Source organism: Acyrthosiphon pisum, chromosome A3 (genome assembly GCF_005508785.2).
Source record: "Acyrthosiphon pisum isolate AL4f chromosome A3, pea_aphid_22Mar2018_4r6ur, whole genome shotgun sequence".
Taxonomy (NCBI): Eukaryota; Metazoa; Arthropoda; class Insecta; order Hemiptera; family Aphididae; genus Acyrthosiphon; species Acyrthosiphon pisum.
In genome coordinates this window covers 31,431,572-31,453,002 of record NC_042496.1, presented here as the reverse complement: position 1 = coordinate 31,453,002, position 21,431 = coordinate 31,431,572, and the positions used below count along the sequence as shown (strand labels likewise).

The 21,431-nt window shown below is 28.8% G+C and overlaps 2 protein-coding genes across 2 annotated transcripts; both read left to right on the top strand.

Annotated features, from left to right (window-relative positions):
* The first annotated feature begins 2,713 nt into the window (after window positions 1-2,713).
* LOC100162102 (T-complex protein 1 subunit delta) lies at window positions 2,714-20,221 on the top strand. Its single transcript, XM_001948045.5, has 11 exons — window positions 2,714-2,960; window positions 3,832-3,884; window positions 4,021-4,110; window positions 4,962-5,309; window positions 5,370-5,531; window positions 18,795-19,031; window positions 19,096-19,334; window positions 19,396-19,630; window positions 19,701-19,814; window positions 19,920-19,965; window positions 20,030-20,221. Exons 1-10 carry the CDS (start codon window positions 2,855-2,857, stop codon window positions 19,938-19,940), a joined length of 1,605 nt encoding a protein of 534 aa, XP_001948080.1. The 5' UTR covers window positions 2,714-2,854; the 3' UTR covers window positions 19,941-19,965; window positions 20,030-20,221.
* LOC100160056 (lysosome membrane protein 2) lies at window positions 14,578-16,929 on the top strand. The gene has a single exon (XM_001948098.5). The coding sequence runs from the start codon at window positions 14,975-14,977 to the stop codon at window positions 16,610-16,612; it is 1,638 nt and encodes a 545-aa protein (XP_001948133.1). The 5' UTR covers window positions 14,578-14,974; the 3' UTR covers window positions 16,613-16,929.
* Window positions 20,222-21,431: the final 1,210 nt, after the last annotated feature.

The window sequence follows — 21,431 nt, the reverse complement described above, 5'->3', positions numbered from 1 at the left end:
ATTCGCTATTTCAATATCATAATTCATAGACTAGTCGACATCGTGGGGAACCTACTATAGTTTTCCACTTCTCCCAGAGAATGTTAATGAAGTACGCACAGATCTTGTATGATGGTGAATAGGTGACGAAATGACAATTTTATTTCCAGTAAAAAATAATACGTATATTATAATACTTGTCCCTACAAACCTGATAATTTATTCATAAAAACCACATAAACGAATCATCTGATGAGTGAAACGGTTATAAATACTTCCCAATTAGGGCTCATTGTTTCCTATATGAGTGTTGTAACTTGTGAGAAATTAATTTTAGATTGATAAAAAAGGAACTGGAATATCTTGAGGTTATTTCAGTGGCGTAATTATGAATTTTGAATTTCCAAAAAAATTTTCAAAAAAAAACTTGCAACACAATGTGTCATGATAATGTGATTTAGTATAATAGTATCATGCAGTATAAAAATCTATCAAGTGTCCGAAATAACAAAATAATTAAAGCAAATTAAAAATATATTAATTTATTTTTTATGAATTTATAAAATAGTAAACATATTAAAAATTAATATTTCTTGAAAAAAAACATCAATAAAAGCCGCATAGAGGTATACTGCCTTCTTGCATTAAAATCATGGTTAAAATCAATATAAAATTTTCAAAAAACTTATATCTTGGATTTTTGGGCATTTCCGTTTTTCCTAATATTTTTTTTGTTTTCCTCGTCATTTTTGAAAACTACTGGAAATTTTTTATTTTTGACTCCTTTCAAGTAGGTACCAACTAGATTCCAACTAGACTTTTACACTAAAAAAGATACTGATGTAGTGATGTTGAAAATCGAAACATTTTTTAATTCCAACTTTTTATCGTGTGTACTTTGTACACTGTAGTAGTAGACACCACGGTTTTAGATACTATCTAAAGCCGTGTTAGACACACAAAAAAGACATCATCACACATTATAATTGTAAAAGCATTGCCATTTGCCTTCATCAGTGGTATATTTGGGGGAGGGGGGGATGTCTGGACACCCCCTGACTTAAAAAAAAAGTCCTAATATAATGGACATTGGTGTTATCATTTATTTTATAGTATATTAATATAATATTTTTATTTTATTATAAAATAAATGATATTTTTATATAAATGGTAAAACTGAAATTAATTTTATTAGATTCGATGACAGAGACTTATCTACAATTTATTAAGAATATCCAGAAATTATTTGAATTTCACCGGGTCATTACGATAGTAAAAATACTCGCAGGCCGCAGCGAAAATACTATAACAACGAAAATATCGTGTACGTATTTAGTATATTTTAATCTAGTTTACTGTTCATCAGTTTAGAGAATTATACATTTTATTATTAATAATATCTAGTGTTTGAAGTATGAAATATTTCTCTATATGGTAAAATATTTCACAAAAACGTGAAACATTGAATTTTTTTTAACACAAATAAAAACACAATTTATTTATTTTTAACACAATGTTCAGTGTTCTAAATTCTAATGTAAGAATTCAGTAGGTGTACAATATACATGTATGCTATTGTATACCTACTTGTATCATTTAAACATTAAAATATTTAAAAATTTTTATTACCATTTTAAATGTATAATATCAAACGTTAGGTAGTTATACATTTAGGTACCATACAATTATGTAAGTGATTTATGATATCTATATGTAAATATAAAATTGATTTAAAAATTTAACAAAATGTATTAAAATTACCTACTGAAATATTTCACACATTTGAAATATTTAATTTTTTTTAAATTTTATGAAATTTTCAAACACTTAACTAATACCATTTATCAATGATTATACTATTATACTATTATGGTATTATTTTTCAATTTGTCGTTAATTTTTTCGTCTACCGTCCTGCTGTACGTACCACTGTTCATCGCTGTATAAGGTGATTACTGAATAACGTAAGTACTTATTTATTCAAATAAATTAAATAATTATTTACACATTGGGGACGAATGGCATTATAGGACAATAAAATAAAATAATTGGAAAAAAATATCGATTCAATATAATTTATATTACAACTATGAACTCAAAATAAATAAAATAATAGTAAAATTAATGATTCTAAAAATGTTGTTTTGGGGGTTCAATAATTAATGTTGGACACCCCCGATAAATCACCTAAAATACGCCACTGTTCATCAGAATATAATAATATAATTATATATGAAATACAATAATAATAATATTATTGTCATCAGTAATTAGTTATTATTAGAAAAGTATGTTAATTGTTAATATAAATATTAAGAGGACGTAACTCCGTCTTACAAGTGCGTAGCATAACAAATCTTACGCTCAGCCGATCACGTTTAGCTCCGTTAGTTTAAAAATTAGAGTGAATTGACCTCTTATAAAATCTAAAGGTAAAAATATTATCTAGGGAATCTCATAGGCTTTACATTTAAATAATATTCATTTATAAATATTAATTATTCTGTGATATTATTACGGAAGTTACTCGGTAATATTATTACCCACCTATATTATTATTTAATATTAATTTTTATTGAATCATGTTTATACGGTGACATCTAGCGACTTATTAGCACACTAAAATTTTTTGTAGCTAACTTCCAGCTATCATCCGTAAAACCGTAACCATATCATATCCCACACTCGTTGCTCACTTTGGCTATCTAATACAATCTTTTTTGTTGTTGCTATGATATAGTTATGGTAATAATATGTTCGCAGGCCGCCCTGTACAGTATACCGACTGAAAGACTGAATACTTGCGTTCTCACGGTTTTTTACTTTTAACTTTTCATCCATTTCAATCCGTCGAGAATCGCTCCGATACTTCACCATGGTTGCGTTTTCGGGATCTGGCGATTCCAAACAGGCGACTAATGCCTATAAAGACAAGAGCAAACCAGCTGAAATAAGAAAAAGCAACATCTCAGCTGCTAAAGGTTTGAGCGAAACATACGACACTTATTTTTATCCAAGAATACCTTTTAACCTTTCCCTAAGAATCCTTTTCAATCCACACCGGTAATAAAAAAAATAAAAAACTATACCTACTGTTTTCTACTTGCCCATAGCTCAGTTTCGTGTTTTTTCAGTTAAAATCGTACCTACCTACCTACCTATACATTATTTAACTATTTGAATCGAGTTGATTTGGTTCTTTGTTTATGTAGAACAAAATTTGTCATTTTATTGTTTTAAAAACTTCTATGTGGTTGTATTCATTAATAAGTCCCGATTAACGTACAAGCCGTCTGGGCAATATATTAGTGGTGTATCAATACATATTAAAAAACACCAGAGAAGAAGCTAATTTTTTTATGGATATTGAACCTATTGAATTTTAATGGAAATATACATACATGCTTAACGTAAACAGATAGGGGCGGACTGGGACAACTATTTGGCCCGTGAAATCTATATTTTGACCGGCCCTTGCCATTTTGTCATCGCAAAATGTAAAAACTTAAATTTGGTCCAAATGTTGTAACAAAATATGATGGAAAATATGCACACTCTGCTCATCTTCAATTTTCACAGGAAACAATTTAAGATTCAACGAGAGATTCTATGTGTTTACTAATAAACTATTCTTAGTACTGACTATAATGTATTAGGTAATTATTTTCTATTATCTATGTAGGCCTAATCTACAACTGAGACGTTATGGATGAAAAACATAGGGCAATCCGAGGGTCAATCTTAAAATTTGTATAGAAATAAATTCAGGGAAAAGTTTTAACTCCTATCCATTCCTAAATATGCAACATACTTATTGTTAACTAATAATAAATATATTATTTTTATTTCTAGCTGTTGCTGATGCTATCCGTACAAGTTTGGGTCCAAAGGGAATGGATAAAATGGTAAATTTGTGTTAACATTATTTAATAATTATAAATACAGTTTTATTAAGACTTGAACTTTATTATCATAAATACCTATATTTTTTACATATCTCTTTATATTGTAATATCTTTATTTCGATAATTGTATATTTAGATCCAATCGGCAAATGGTGAAGTAGCTATAACAAATGATGGTGCTACAATTTTGAAACAAATGAATGTGATACACCCAGCAGCAAAAATGGTAATAATTAATTAAGTTTGTTTGTATAAATACATTTAAAAATGTTTTTGTAATAAATCATTTATTTGTAGGTAATTAAATCATCTTTAAAGTATTTGATTTTATGTTTTACTAACATCTTTTGTGAACAATTAACCTACACTGAAATTAAGTGGTAAATCATTTAATAGGTAAACACTTAGATCATATACTATGGATATAGCTACTGGCTTAATATTTGAAGCCAACATAACTAAGATGAATATCTGCAAATGCGCATGTGCACAATTGATATCACACATTCACGCGCACGATTGGTAGAACTGTTATCATCGTTAATTTAGTGATAAATATGCGACGAGGACTGACAGAATTGACATTACATGTACAATAGAAATCAATCACCTTGCGACTCGTCTTATTGATGTCTCCAACACCTAGTACATGTAATATGTAATGCAGTAGATCTATCCATGGTATATGATCTAAGGGTAAACTATTCCCTAATTTTTTCTTGGGTTAAGTTTGGTTGGTATTTAGTCTTACTTACTAGTTTTCCTACTCACATGAATCCAAATAGTCTTCAAATATTACAATTAACTGTAATATAGTTATTTTATTTTTGTTTAATTCAAATTTCAGAAAATATCAATATATTTTTATGAATACACCCAATTTTTCCATTGTTAAAGAACAACTTAAATATTAAATTTAATATTTTTGGGAAATTTAATGAATACATTATTATTAGCTCTGATAGATATCATATATTTATGAATTCCTATTCATTTTTAGGTATCTATAATCTTTTAAGTTAAAACAATATATTATATGTTTATCTCATGGTATTATGAATTTTTTTTAATGGTTAGTTAGTTGAATTGTCAAATGCTCAAGATGTCGAAGCAGGAGATGGTACAACTAGTGTGGTTGTTATTGCTGGAGCCCTGTTGGAAGCTTCAGAAAAACTTTTGCAAAAGGGTATCCATCCTACTGGAATTTCAGATGGATTCCAAAAAGCTGCTGCCAAATCTATTGAGATTATAAAAAATATGGCTACTCCAATACTACTAACTGATCGAGAAAGTTTAGTTAAAAGTGCTTCAACTGCTTTGAATTCTAAGGTGGTTTCACAACAATCATCATTATTAGCTCCTTTAGCTGTTGATGCAGTTCTAAAAGTTGTCGATCCTGCAAAAGATACCAATGTTGATCTGAAGGTATAAATAACTATAATTTATAAATAAATAAACTTGGGTTCATAATTTTTTTTTATATAGGATATAAAAGTTATCAAAAAACTAGGAGGAACTGTTGAAGATACTAAGTTAATTGATGGCCTAGTGTTTACACAAAAATCTTCAAATGTAAATGGCCCAAGGAAAATTGAGAAAGCTAAAATAGGACTTATCCAATTTTGTATATCTCCTCCAAAAACTGATGTAAGTAACATAGTATACTCAATTTTTATTTATTTATTTACGGAGTAAATCCATTTACAATAGTAATAATATATAATATTGCAGTATAACAAACCTGTGACGAATCATTACATTTAGTGATTACATATTATTTATAATATAAATATAGTACTATAAGAGTTGACAAAATATTAAATTATAAGTGATTAATTACAAATTAAAGTGAATTAACAGTGAACAATTAAAATGTTTATACAAATAATATACAAAGTAATAACTTATATTAATACAACTTAAAATACAGTATGTGAGAAAAAGGGAAAAAGAAAATAATTTATAGAAATACATAATCAATAATTATACATTAAATGCTGTTTTAATATCATTTATATTGCAAAAAAACAAATTTAATTTTATTAAACTGGCATTTGACATCAATGAATTTATCGGGGAAGAAAATGAGTAGTTACTACGTATATTTTTAAAGTAAATAAATCATTATTTCTTGTAAAATTAGTTTTTGCTTTAAAATTCAGTTTTTCTATAACTTCTTGGCATTCAATTTTATTATTCAATAATTTAAAGAGAAAAAGAAAAGATGAATATTTTCTACGATTCCTTAAAGTAGGAATATTAAAAAATCCAGGCATTCCTTCGTAACCAGAATAGTTAGGATATTCAACATTGCATTTGAAGCATACAAATTGAAAAACATGGTTTTGAATGGAATCAAGAAATTTAAAATTAAGGGACTAGGAGAGTATAGCTGAAAACATATAATTGAAAAATAGATGTTTTTTTATGGCGAAATGATAATTAAAATTTAAACAACTCCATTTCAAGAGACCTAATTTCAAGGATGCTTTATATTGATATGTTCCTAGAAATTCATTTTTGTATCAAAAAATACACATAAATCATTTATTAAACTTATATTTTGTAATTAAAATCAAAAATAGTTTTTTTGTGAGAGAATGAAATAATTGAACATTTATTTATATTTAATTCCATGCTGTTATTTGAGCGCCAATCGCAAAATACTTCTAAATCTGATTGTAGTTCCAAAGCTTCATAAACGGAGCAAAAATAGTTCTATAGATTTTAGCTTCATTGGTAAAAAGTAGAATATTAGTATGTTTTAATACAAATGAAATGTTGATGTATAGTAGAAATAATAGTGGAGCAATATAATCTCCTTGTGGGGTACCCCGCATGTTATCGATATCGGATTTGAGAAAAAATCATTATATTTTACAATTTAAAATCTTTCTGTTAGAAATGAAGAAAACCATGATAATAAGGGATTTTTTATACTATAACATTTTAACTTTGATATCAATAAGTTATGATCAGATAGATCAAAATGTTTTTCAAAATTAATATATATCACATCTGTTTGTGCATTTATATTAAAAGATTCAAAAATTGTTTATTTGAAAGTGGCTAAATTAGTTATGGATGATCATCCTGTAAGAAAACCATGTTGTTCATTTGTAATAATGTTTTTTATTAATGGGTATAGCTTGTCATTAATTATTTTTGTGAATATCTTATGTGTGATTGATATTTTTTAAATGGGTCAATAATTTAAAATGAATGAACAATCTCTTTTTTTGAATAATGCGGAACTATAAACTATTTTAAAATAAGACTTAAATTTCCCGTCTTTTCTCAGGAAACTTCCCGAGGATAACAATTGTTGTTTGAATAAGTAGTGAATGGATATGATAATATGAAACGGCAATTATAAAGAAATTTAGGAGACATTTAATATTTAAAATTTCTAATTCTTCAAATATATCCAATAGAGAAATGTGTCAATGTTGCATTGAGATATTTTCTAAAAATATATCAAACCAATTTATCTACTCCTGAGTGGGGTGTATTAGGTAGTAATTTGCTTATTCCCAATCATACACAATTTTATTATAGTTTAGATCTTTACATTTTTAAGTAAATGATCAAAACTTTTTTTCTAGTGGTGTTTGATATAAGTTGACATTCACTACAGGAAATTTAATTAAAATTACATTTATACAATTTTTGTTGGATATAATAACATAATATATTTATTTATATTTGATATATAACATAATCAAGAATATCATTTTTTGAGTTAGGAATATTATTGAATGGAAGAAAGAAATGTTTTCAGTAAAGACATTTTTTGTATTTGCTGAAATGGCAGAGGGAATATTAAAATCGCCAAGTAAAATTAAATCTGGGTTGGGGTAATTATAATATATGTCATTTATTACGTTGAAATATTTTGAATATACTTCTAAAGATGCTTTATTAGGAATATAAACAGAGCTTATAATTACGTTTTTGTAGTCAGATTTTATCAACACAATAATAATTTCTAACGTATTATCAGATATATTGATATTGTAACCGTAATAGTTATTTTCAACTGGCGGGTTATTTGTGAAGGTTTACCCAAATGGTTTAAATTAATATTCATTTCATTGAAGATAAGTTTCAAGCAATCGCCATCAGATGTAGGGTTTTGTGTAAATCTTCTGGTCAATTATATAAGATTATATAATGAACTCTCGACTGTCTATTGGCTCATTCATTAAATATACTTAACTCAAACATTGAAAACTAAGTAGAATTTTTTTCAATCAGTAATAATTAATTTTCAAGTTCAGAAATTTTTTTTTTTTAAAAGAGAGTTTTTGGCAGTTAGCTTAGTTATTTCAGTAAAAGGTCAATTCATAGGTCATCAAAACTTTTGTTAAAACTTTTTAATGTTATATATTGTTCATTTAATATAGTAATCATTTTATTTTGTGTAACTTTACCTCATTCCTCAATTTTAATATAGAATCCAATCGGTCTTGTACTGATCTCTCTCTCATGGTATTATTCAACCCTTAGGGTTGGTTTTGCAGTTGGACATATACTCTCTACTCTTCCCTGTTCCCAGTTAGGTCCTCTTCAGTTTGGTGTAGCATAAAAACTAGCATTGGAAATCATTTGACAAATGAAATTCTTGGACGTTTTTGGCCTCTTCTACCTTCCATTTTCCCATCTCCTTTTTGAGGATTTGATATGCATTAATACCCGCTGCGGAGTAAGATCATGACTGGTCGCGCAGTCAAAACAACTTCCTCCACCACACCGCTTGTCCTTGCGACCACTCCCAGTTTTGCATACAAGCAGCTCACACAACCACAGACGTGTACGTGTTTATAAAACAATGCAGTTGTTATTTGCAACAGCACTGTATAATCGTTAACAGATGTTTCAGGGAACCAATAAAAACTAGCTGCACGAAACAGACTCTAAACGGTCCTATGCCCAGTCATGATTTTATTCCACGACGGGTATACTTGCACTGATGTAGCAATGAAAGATACAAATAACACAAATAGGCTATAATATTATTTATTATTTTATATAACATCAATATTATCATACATAACTGTTATTTATTAAATCAATAAGAAATACTGTAGAATTTATACAAACCTTTCAATCTTCAAAATTACAGTATATATATAGGTATTAGAAATAAATAATAATATGCATAATGCAGACAAGTTTCTAGTCCATATAATCAATATTGTTTGTGAATTATAAAATTGTGTCTCGCCTACAGATCATAATACTTCATTTGAAATAATGTGGAATGATTTATATTATTCATTAGAAATAAATTATATTAATAATTAATTTATAATGTACTTAAAAAAAAAATAAATGTGCAAATACAGACTATAGTTATCAATAAATTATGTAATATTGTGTTAAATAAAGATAATTTTAATTTATAATGATGACAAAAAGCCTTAGGACACCTAATTACGGCATAAGTCGAATGATTTGTGCTTTTTATCTGAGTATTAAATATTTTAAGTTTTATAATAAGGAGTATAAAAATTATTCTGAAAGTCTGATATTATATCAAAGGTATTAATAATTTAAATTTATTATGATGACAAAAAGCCTTAGGACACCTAATTACGACATAAGTCGAATGATTTGTGCTTTATATCTGAGTATTAAATATCTAACTTTAAAAATTAAAAACTTAAGGAGTTGATGTAACCCATCATGATTGGGATTAATGATGACATTATGCTAGATAGGGACATATGAAAATTATGATTCTAATTTAAATTTGATCTGACTATTACATCATTAAACATTGATTATATTATCATGATTTAGACCATCTCTTTGTAAGTGAAATTAATTAATTTCATATATGACAACCAATTAATTTCTTTATAATACAACATAGGCCTGAGGAAACATAATTACGTTTACCTTAGTTTGATTTAAGTTTATTTCTGATTTGTATTGATTATTGAAAATTAATATTGTTAAAATGACTATGATGAATTGAACTTAGGACACCTGTACGACATCCTCTAAGGTGATTGAGTATAAAAATTATTCTGAAAGTCTGATATTATATCAAAGGTATTAATAATTTAAATTTATTATGATGACAAAAAGCCTTAGGACACCTAATTACGACATAAGTCGAATGATTTGTGCTTTATATCTGAGTATTAAATATCTAACTTTAAAAATTAAAAACTTAAGGAGTTGATGTAACCCATCATGATTGGGATTAATGATGACATTATGCTAGATAGGGACATATGAAAATTATGATTCTAATTTAAATTTGATCTGACTATTACATCATTAAACATTGATTATATTATCATGATTTAGACCATCTCTTTGTAAGTGAAATTAATTAATTTCATATATGACAACCAATTAATTTCTTTATAATACAACATAGGCCTGAGGAAACATAATTACGTTTACCTTAGTTTGATTTAAGTTTATTTCTGATTTGTATTGATTATTGAAAATTAATATTGTTAAAATGACTATGATGAATTGAACTTAGGACACCTGTACGACATCCTCTAAGGTGATTGAGTATAAAAATTATTCTGAAAGTCTGATATTATATCAAAGGTATTAATAATTTAAATTTATTATGATGACAAAAAGCCTTAGGACACCTAATTACGACATAAGTCGAATGATTTGTGCTTTATATCTGAGTATTAAATATCTAACTTTAAAAATTAAAAACTTAAGGAGTTGATGTAACCCATCATGATTGGGATTAATGATGACATTATGCTAGATAGGGACATATGAAAATTATGATTCTAATTTAAATTTGATCTGACTATTACATCATTAAACATTGATTATATTATCATGATTTAGACCATCTCTTTGTAAGTGAAATTAATTAATTTCATATATGACAACCAATTAATTTCTTTATAATACAACATAGGCCTGAGGAAACATAATTACGTTTACCTTAGTTTGATTTAAGTTTATTTCTGATTTGTATTGATTATTGAAAATTAATATTGTTAAAATGACTATGATGAATTGAACTTAGGACACCTGTACGACATCCTCTAAGGTGATTGAGTATAAAAATTATTCTGAAAGTCTGATATTATATCAAAGGTATTAATAATTTAAATTTATTATGATGACAAAAAGCCTTAGGACACCTAATTACGACATAAGTCGAATGATTTGTGCTTTTTATCTGAGTATTAAATATCTAACTTTAAAAATTAAAAACTTAATGAGTTGATGTAACCTATCATGATTGGGATTAATGATGACATTATGCTAGATAGGGACATATGAAAATTATGATTCTAATTTAAATTTGATCTGACTATTACATCATTAAACATTGATTATATTATCATGATTTAGACCATCTCTTTGTAAGTGAAATTAATTAATTTCATATATGACAACCAATTAATTTCTTTATAATACAACATAGGCCTGAGGAAACATAATTAAGTTTACCTTAGTTTGATTTAAGTTTATTTCTGATTTGTATTGATTATTGAAAATTAATATTGTTAAAATGACTATGATGAATTGAACTTAGGACACCTGTACGACATCTTCTAAGGTGATTGAGTATAAAAATTATTCTGAAAGTCTGATATTATATCAAAGGTATTAATAATTTAAATTTATTATGATGACAAAAAGCCTTAGGACACCTAATTACGACATAAGTCGAATGATTTGTGCTTTATATCTGAGTATTAAATATCTAACTTTAAAAATTAAAAACTTAATGAGTTGATGTAACCTATCATGATTGGGATTAATGATGACATTATGCTAGATAGGGACATATGAAAATTATGATTCTAATTTAAATTTGATCTGACTATTATATCATTAAACATTGATTAAAATAAATTTAAATATAGCATCTTTTTAAAAAAAAATTAACCCATACCTACTGCTGTAGACGTACTATTACGCTCCTGTATTTTTTAATAATATTGTCATTTACCGGTAACCCCTGAATTTAAATTATTTTTATTTGCATTATCTTAAAACCAAAATAAATATATATATTTTATTTTATGTACCTAGCATACATAGGTGGCATAGCATGATTGCGTTTCAGTGAATAGGTTTAATATTTTCTGTTTGTTGGTACATAAGCTTTAGAACACTCAATTCCGATTATTATTGAATTATTTAAATTTGTATCTGATTTCTATTGTTTATTGTAAATTTATATCGATAAACTGACTATGATGAATTAAATTTAGGACATCTATATGACATCTTCACAGGTGATTTAGTATCACAACTATTCTGGAAGTCCGAAATTATGTAAAAAAGAAATACAATTTTAATTTATAATGATTACAAAAAGCCTTAGAACACCTAATGACTATTACTATCGTATGATTTGAAATTAGTATCTGATTAATCTTGCTTGTATTTAAGATAATTATTAAGAGGAAAATTTAAATTCCTAATGTGCAATTTATTATTATTTTGTATAATAATAATTAATTCCTTAAGTGCTTACAAATTATATATAAATACGAGCCTCCTCTACGATATTGTACGTAAGCCCTGTCTATTAGTTCACGTAAGCCGTTTCAGAACATGTTACACGACGGCACACCGCGTCAATACCAAGTGTTAATAAAATAAAAATAGATTCTCCAGTTTTTCCACCATCATACGCAACGGCCGACGACGATGACCAAAATATGGATGTGTTCATTAAAATTGTTATTTTATATTCTAAACATATTATTTATTATTTTTATTATTATAGAAACTTAAAAAAAAATAGTCAAAGATTTGATTTGAATTGTAATTTGTTACTATAATAACATTAATATTAACTTATTTTTCCCTTTTTTCAAGTGTAAGCAGTGCTTACAGTGCTTACATGCACGCTACGCCCCTGAGTATAACACAAAGTCTCCGCTCAGGATCGTTTTTCGTATACAACGATTTATCATTGAAACACAATACATTACAAAGACATTCTTGACAACTACTGTTCAGCAGAGCGGTACCCACTTGTCCATCTTTTTTAGTTATTTAAACAACGAGAAATGTTGTTAATCGCATGGTCGCATTCGTGTTTTTCGTAATAATTAGGATGCACGTGTTTTTGACTTTAAGCTGCTCTAAACGATTGGATTTTTCATGCATTTAGACATATAAGTTGGCGTAAAAAACATACTTCTAGTAGTCCAATTTTAATTTTGTATACTAATTTGAATTCGTTAGCCTCTTTTCTATGTTCTATATTAAACACTTTTCTATTTTTTTTTTGTCTTGTTAGCACTTTAAGTGCAAGTCAATTTTGAGAAATTAAGTAAAGTCATTTGGAACCGTAATACGTAAACTATCCAAACGTCCAAAATCTGTTTCCTACAAATAATTTAAAAGAGGCTGACGAATTCAAATAATTTTTCAAACTTGAAATTGTAATCTATAAGTTTGTTAATTTTTCTCCAATTAATAAGTTTTATTATTCATTGTAATACTAGCATTATTCATTGTCGCGAATGTATAAAAATATTTTTCGAGAGTGCTTTCGTTGACTTATGCATGGGCGTAGTGTGCTATGGAACATAGTCGGTGCGATATGAAAATCTATTGTTGCCGAGTTCCAATTTCTTCAAAATTTTAATTTTATATTTTACACATAAAACCGCACTCACTGATAATCCCTCTAATAATCATTTACGACTAACACAAAGATTATCTTATTCTCCTAAATTTTTTTCGTTAATATGGACCCCTTGCTGGTCAGAATCGACAACTTTGGGAATCTCTGGTTTAGGGAATTTCAAGAGGGTTTTCTCATATTTTAATCTTAAAGCAAGGTTTGGGCATTTTAAAATCTTGACAATTATATTTTAATATTGAAAAAAGTAGATCAGGAATATGACTGTTTCTCCTGAATATTATATTTTCTATATTATGCGTTAGTTAGACGGAGACAACACATGTTGGTATAAAGTCCTCTTAACGACTTGACTGAAAAATATATAGAAATAGTATTGATGGCAATGTATCAAATATAAGTTTTAGATCAATGAACTTTTAAATTTGTTTTATTGTAAATTAATTATATTTTTGATGCACATGATGAATTTACACATATGCAATTTATGATTATAAATTATATGGTTTTTTTTAATTTGTCGGTGTTTTTTCCGTGACATGAAATACTTGCTGAGAAAATCGATAAATAACCTGTCTAAAGTACCATCTTGATCCAATTTGCTAAAAGATAAGATACTATATGTTGAAATCAAAGCACTCCTTCAGGTAGAAATTTTGTGTACAGGATAAAAAAAAAATAATAAACACCATTGTAAAATCACCACTAGCTTCCTCGCTCCGCTCAGAATCGAAATGTAATATTGTTCTGAATATAACTTAAATTGATTATTTGTAAATAATTAAATATATTTTATATTTCCTATGTATTTTATATAGAATTATTTCTATTTTTGATTTATTAGGTTTATAAATAAATTATAATTTTAAGTTATTAACATTATTCACATTTACTCGTATTTAAACTGTGTACTGTAACGTATAGGTTATGTTTATTAATCATTAATCATTATCCATTTAAATATGTTTGCTCGATATTAATTTAAGTTATTGGTCATAGAATTACACAGAAATACATCACAAGGTGTGAATATTTACTAAAAACTTATAATATATTATTATACGCTCGATACCCTTTGATCTCGAATATGATTTTAATTTCAATCTTTTGTTGTAACTATTATTCTACATTGTTTTTATTGAGAGCTGTTCCGAAACGAACCATTCGTCTTTGAGCTGTACATGTTTATCATTACGTCCAATGTCTATTTATCTATCTAGCACGTAGGAAATAAAAAAATAATATTAGTGATAAATGATAATTAACCACAGTATACATTTATTATTTATTGAAACACAACTGCTAGTATTGTTGAAAAGAAGCGAAGTCCCATTAAACATGTTTTAATACTAAAAATGAATTAACACTACAAATTGCAATATTCCGGGCATCCGAGAAAGTTTTACAGTGTTGTGTTTTACGTGAAATATATCTTTCCGAGTACAAAGCTATACGTTGTAGGAAATTACGATTGTTCAAAATGTTGCCAGGAACGTGTGATAAATCGAACGATATGAAAGTAAACGCTCCGAGTGGCGGATGGTCAGCTATAAAATTACTCGAAAAATTGAAATTCTGCAACAGTGGTATTATAAAAATCGGGACTCTAGAACGCGAGCGTTCGTCAACCAATAAACAGGAACTCTGTGAAACCAGCAGCAATTCGATACCTTCGGGGTTTCTGTTTCTGGTCGTGTTGATCGCCCTAAGTGGAATATTCACGATCATCATGTGGTTCACGGAGTTTTACATGTTCCAAATCTTACAGTTCGTGACTATAACGCAGGGCAGTGCTTCATACAACATGTGGCAAAACCCGCCCGTCAAGCCATACGTGTCGATTTATCCGTTCAACTATACCAACATCAATCGGGTGTTGAAATACGGCGATACACCCATAGTCCAAGAACTAGGGCCGTTTGTCTATAGGGAGACGGTCGAACGGCTTAACGTTGAGTTCAACGCCAACGGTACGGTCACATACCAGGAGCGGCGAAGTAATGAGTTCGTGCCGGAGATGTCGCAAGGTGACCCAGAACGATTGACCATAACCGTACCAAACTTGCCCCTAATCAGCGCCATATCAAAGACCGCTGACACGTTTTTCTTTACCCAAAAGGTCATGTCGTTGTTATTGAACGGGTTTATGGTAAAACCGTTTCTGGACCTAAAAATTAATGACTACTTTTGGGGCTACGAGGACAGCATATACACTTTTGCCCAAAGTCTGGCGTCAACTGTGCACAGGGATGCCCACCTCTCAAAGTTTGGTATAATTACCGGGCGGCGCGGCGTGTCACCCAACCAGATCACGATCCACAGTGGAGTCGGCAACCTGAATGAGCTCGGAATCATTACCCGCTACAATGGGCTGGATGCACTGGACGTGTGGAAGACAGATGAGTGCAACCGGTTGGATGGCAGCGACGGGTCCCAGTTTCCACCGACCACGTTGAGCCGTAAGTCGAAACTGTTCGTGTTCCACATGGACTTGTGCCGTCGGTTTCCGTTGGTCTACAAGGAAGACATCGAAACAGTACCCGGAGTGACTGCATTCCGTTTCCAGGCACCCAGAAATGTGTTTGACACACCCAACACAAACCCGGATAATGACTGTTATTATACCTCAGAAAATTTTCCTCCATCGGGAGTGTTCAATTCATCGCCATGCAATGGCGCTCCGGTAATGATGTCATTCCCGCATTTCTATTTGGGTGACCCAGAGCTGAGAAGAGATATTCTTGGATTGTCACCAGATCCCGAGCTGCACGAGACCTTTGTTGATGTTCATTCAAAGTTGGGAGTGTCCCTTGGAGGCCGGTCCAGGTTTCAAGTGAATGTCCTGTTAAAGAAAGTCGATGGGATATCGCATTTCAAAAACTTCAAACAGGGAATAATACTGCCAGTAGCATGGATAGAAGTGAAAGTTGACAAACTTCCTGACGACATAAAGAGATCTCTTCAACAGACTTCTATTAGCATAAACCTCGGTGAGATATTGTTGAAGTGGACATCGTTATTGACACTTACATTGTCTATGGTATTTTTAGTCAGAAAAATTATATTAAAAGATTGTTTTATGTCTAATGAGAAACAAATTTTACCTATGAATAAATAATTGTTCTGTACTAAATAAAATATGTATTATCTACTATAATTTGTATATTATTTATTTTTGAATGTAATTGCATTAATCGTTTACATTTGACATAATTGTGTAATATAATGACATTATATACAATGTAGTTAATTATGTGATATTTCAAACTATGGTACGACTTTATTCTTTTTATTTTATAATAATGTAAAAAATGTTTAATTTTATATCTTTGTATTTTTAAAATGTTTTTTAGTAGGTATAGATGAATTTGATTATAATATATAATTTTTAGTTAGTAAAACAAAGATTTTAATATACAATGAACAAGTGATAAACCATTTTTTTTTTAGTCAATTACTACAATGATAATAAATTTATAAATTCAGATATCGATGATTTTAATTTTAACTTATGTAATATTTATCATAAATTATTAATGACACGACGTCATGATAATTAAATGATAAGGTTCTATGTTATGATTCGACAAAACTAAAAGTAATATATTTCTGATTGGAAATTGTATTTACTCTGATAATATTTATTTGATTTCTAAGTGTAATCAGGGTATTGACTTAGATTTTGTTAGAAGAATTATTTTAGTTGAGGGTTTATTTCGTTAAAGTTGTTAAATATTTTTGGAGTTATTACTTAAGTGTAATAACTCAGGGCCTGTGTTATACAATTTTGATGTGAGAGGAGAATTGAGATTAAGTATTTGCTGACTGAAATTTAATTAATGCCAAGTGAAAAAATGTCGACCCGTAATTTCTTGAAACAAACTTTGTGAAGTATCTATAAAAATTCCTGGTTTGCCTGTACTTTAGGCAATGTACGCTAAAATAATTCAAATTTGTTAAATATTTAATAACATAAAACATAAAAAAAAACAATTCTTATTAAAATCTATTAATCAGTGTCTTTCAACGATTCAAAAAATTAAGTAAATATAATAAATATCTTATAGTTTAGCAGTAAATCATATTTAATAAAAAAATACTTAACCTTCTGAAGTATAAATATTGTATTGAGTAGTAAGTTTTGAATTTGTATCGTCGAATAGATAATAATATTTAAGAAAATAATATATAATTCTAAATTAGAATTTTATTTTCTCGCACAGCTTTTTTGCAGTACAACAACCCGTTGACTGTAATCGGTGCTGTTATTTATTGGTGAGACATGGTGGTCCCTGTTTGATTTTAAAAGCAGCCCAATGCCGGTGCCCAGTGATTTTCAATTAAATTAGGTATTATATTATATTAGCGCAAAAACATTTCTATATTAAAAGGAAAATATTATATTGAAGAAATTATTATCTCAATGATAGAACTAATTAATAGTTGGAATATATTTATATTTATACACACGTATGTAGTATGTAATATTTATGTGTTATATGAAGGAAAAGGAACATAATATATGCTTGCGACTGGCTGTTTTTTAAGTTAACCATTTGGCCTGGTCAAAACTTTTGCCCTCCTCTATTTAACATTAAAATGACACCACTGACTTATAATAACAATATAGGCCTACCACCCACAGGTACTTGAGATAACGATTAGAGGTAGGCGGTAGCATACCAATGGACGACTGTACAAAAAAAGTTACTATAGGTATTATACATATTCTTAGCAGTTGGCAGTATTTTGATTTCTAAATCAGTAAACTCTTAAATTGTCAAGTGCGTACAGGCGAAGTCAGTGGGAATAAGGAAAACAAGGAGTTTTACTTCTCCTAATTTGTATACTAACACCATTGTGGAGTCAATAGTAATTTATATTCTAAATTTTTTATAACGAAGTAAACTATTAATAGTGTCATCCTCTGTAATTACTGATTTAGAAAATAAAAATTTCAATTTTCTAAATATTGCTGACTGCTAAGGACCCGTTCTCGTTTTTTTTTTAAAAATTAAAGCCTTAAAAAATCTAGGAAAACAGTTTTTATCAAGTCGTATAATTTCCGGCTTTCTGTTATTAAAAAAATGCTGATTGATAATTACAAACAATTCAATCGGCGGAGAGGGAGGGGGGTTGACTCACCATACCCCCGAATTACTATGAACATACTATGCTACTGCTTTTAATTATTAAATGAGCAATTAATAATATTATTTTACGTCATGAGATTATATTTGTACGTTATTAAATGATTATTTTAAACAATGTTTTAGTAGCTAATTTTATTTTTGTTTTAGATGGATTATAATGTGGTGGTTTCCGATTACACTGCCATGGATCGCGTATTACGTGAAGAACGAGCTTATATTTTGAATATTGTTAAACAAATTAAAAAAGCTGGTTGTAATGTCTTATTGATTCAAAAGTCAATATTGCGTGATGCATTGTCTGAATTGGCTATACATTTCTTAGACAAAATAAAATGTATGGTTATCAATAATATAGAGCGAGAGGACATTGATTATGTCTGCAAGGTATATTTTTGAAATTTAAAAATAAATCTCAATTTGAAAATAATTTGCTAAAATTATATTCCAGACATTGAATTGTAGACCAATTGCAAGTCTTGATCACTTTGTTGCTGAAAACCTTGTATCAGCAGACTTGGTGGAAGATGTCATGACTGGTAACAGTCATTTTGTACAAATCACTGGCATCAACAACCCAGGTAGAACAGTTAGTATCATAGTGCGAGGTTCTAATAAATTGGTCTTGGAAGAAGCTGAACGATCAATTCATGATGCATTGTGTGTTATCAGATGTTTGGTGAAACACAGGTAAGTTATTGAAGAGTATTATAAATTTTATATTTTTAAATTAATCTTTGGATCATTTTAGAGCATTGTTAGCTGGAGGTGGTGCACCTGAAATCGAAATCAGTTTAAAATTAGCTGAACTTGCAAGATTAGTTACTGGAGTCGATGCATACTGTTACAGAGCTTTTGCCCAAGCTTTAGAAGTTATACCTTTGACATTAGCTGAAAATGCTGGTCTTAACCCCATCACCACAGTTACTGAGTTGCGTAATAGACATTCTCAAGGCGAAGTTACTGCGGGTATTAATGTCAGAAAGGTAATTGTTAAAAATTATAAATATCTGTGTAATATACCTAAACCAATTATTTTTCAAATGTATTTTGCAGGGAGCAATAACTAATATTCTAGAAGAAAATGTTGTACAACCCTTGTTGGTATCCATTAGTGCTATTACTTTGGCTTCAGAAACCGTACGCAGCATTTTGAAAATTGATGATATTGTAAGTAATAATTTATTTGTGTACACAAATAAAACTCAATTAATAGTGGAAGTGTAAAATAAATTTTAAGCATATATTATTTACTTGAAAATTAAATTTTTTTAGGTCAATACTAGAGGATATTAAAAGTTTTTACATATTAATTTCTCCGGTAAGTAACAATTTATACTACAAATTAATTATTATTCTTATTTAAAGAATTAATTTGTTTTCAGATCCAGAGGAAAGACTGCACATATAATAAAACTAACATCCTAATAATCTAATTGGATCAAAAGTAAAATTAATTTAAGCACTATTTCAAGCTTAATAATTAATAAGTTTGCTCTTTGTGCGAATAATTTTTTGTTGGAAATTTTTTTTTTTTACTTAATAATTAATAACAATACACATAAAAATTACTATTTGTCTAAATCTTTTATTATTTATGTCCTTGTGTAGCGCCTATTTATTTATACTTTTATGATCAAATGTATATTTTATGAATTTAATGATTAATAAATATTACATTACTTAATTTCTGCTAAGTTTTGATAAGTAACAAATAAAATAATATATTATTCTTTTTTGTAGTACTAAACTACCAACATAATGTATTATTCAACAACTAAAATAAGGTTTTTTTTCAATGTAATTTTCTTATTTTATTTTCATGATAGAGCATTTGGTAAATATAATGAAAGGTTATATGTACAACAATTTTAAAATGTAAGATACAAATACCTAAAAGATTAAGATAGTGCCCAAAAAACTAAACTAATTTAATGAACTGGCAAGCATTTTTTTGTATAGGATAGGATGATTGTTACCGTATGAGGTTGAGGGTGATGGAATGTCCAAAAGTGAACAAATTCTTGTTGGGTAGGCTGGAATACAAAGTTAAATACATACTAAGTACTACATCATTTTTAATAAAAGTAGTGAGCATTAAAATAAAACTATTTTAAAATTTTCATCATGAAGTTTTTTTTTTTTTTTTATTAATGAGTAAAAGACAATCTATAATCTATACAACAAATGTGCACATTAATTAGATGAGATAAAAGAATACAAAACAAGTAACAATGAATATTATGATTTGGGAAATTACCCAGTGGTAACACCCAGCACGTGAATAAACATTTTAATAGTAACAGATTATTGTTATCTTATATTTACTATCTCCAAGTGGAGTGTAAATGTGTGATAAATTATAATGAGCAGTAATTGGTATGACTGAGATAATTATGGAGAAATAATACCTTTAGCAATCAGTGAATTTAGAGTACAGAGGAGAGGAGGGAGAAATGAAACTAGAAAAAATTTCGCCAACTTGATTAGGATGTGGACTTTGGTTTCTGGTGGCTTCTGTGTGTGGTTTGATGAGGATTGGAAATCGGGCCTTTCCGGGGGACTCTCAGATAGGCTTTTTTGAAAGCGGCCTTGAATGCCGGGCAGCCCTTGTAATTGGTGGTGTGGTCCTTGGAGTACAAGGTGCATTTGGCAGGACTACTGCGGTCTTTAGTGCAGTCCTCCGTGGGATGGTCTCCCCCGCATTTGACGCATCTTGGATGGTGATGAGTGATGACAATTTTTTTTCGTGTGTCCATAATCTTGACAATTGTGACATTGAGGAGG

What these genes read in the sequence shown, in the direction of transcription:
- LOC100162102 (XM_001948045.5), top strand. Translation starts at nt 2,855, where the DNA reads ATGGTTGCGTTTTCGGGATCTGGCGATTCCAAACAGGCGACTAATGCC. An exon ending in TACACCCAGCAGCAAAAATG is followed by an intron (nt 4,111 to 4,961) that starts GTAATAATTAAT and finishes TTTAATGGTTAG; the next exon opens with TTAGTTGAATTGTCAAATGC. An exon ending in CGGGTATTAATGTCAGAAAG is followed by an intron (nt 19,631 to 19,700) that starts GTAATTGTTAAA and finishes TGTATTTTGCAG; the next exon opens with GGAGCAATAACTAATATTCT.
- LOC100160056 (XM_001948098.5), top strand. Translation starts at nt 14,975, where the DNA reads ATGTTGCCAGGAACGTGTGATAAATCGAACGATATGAAAGTAAACGCT.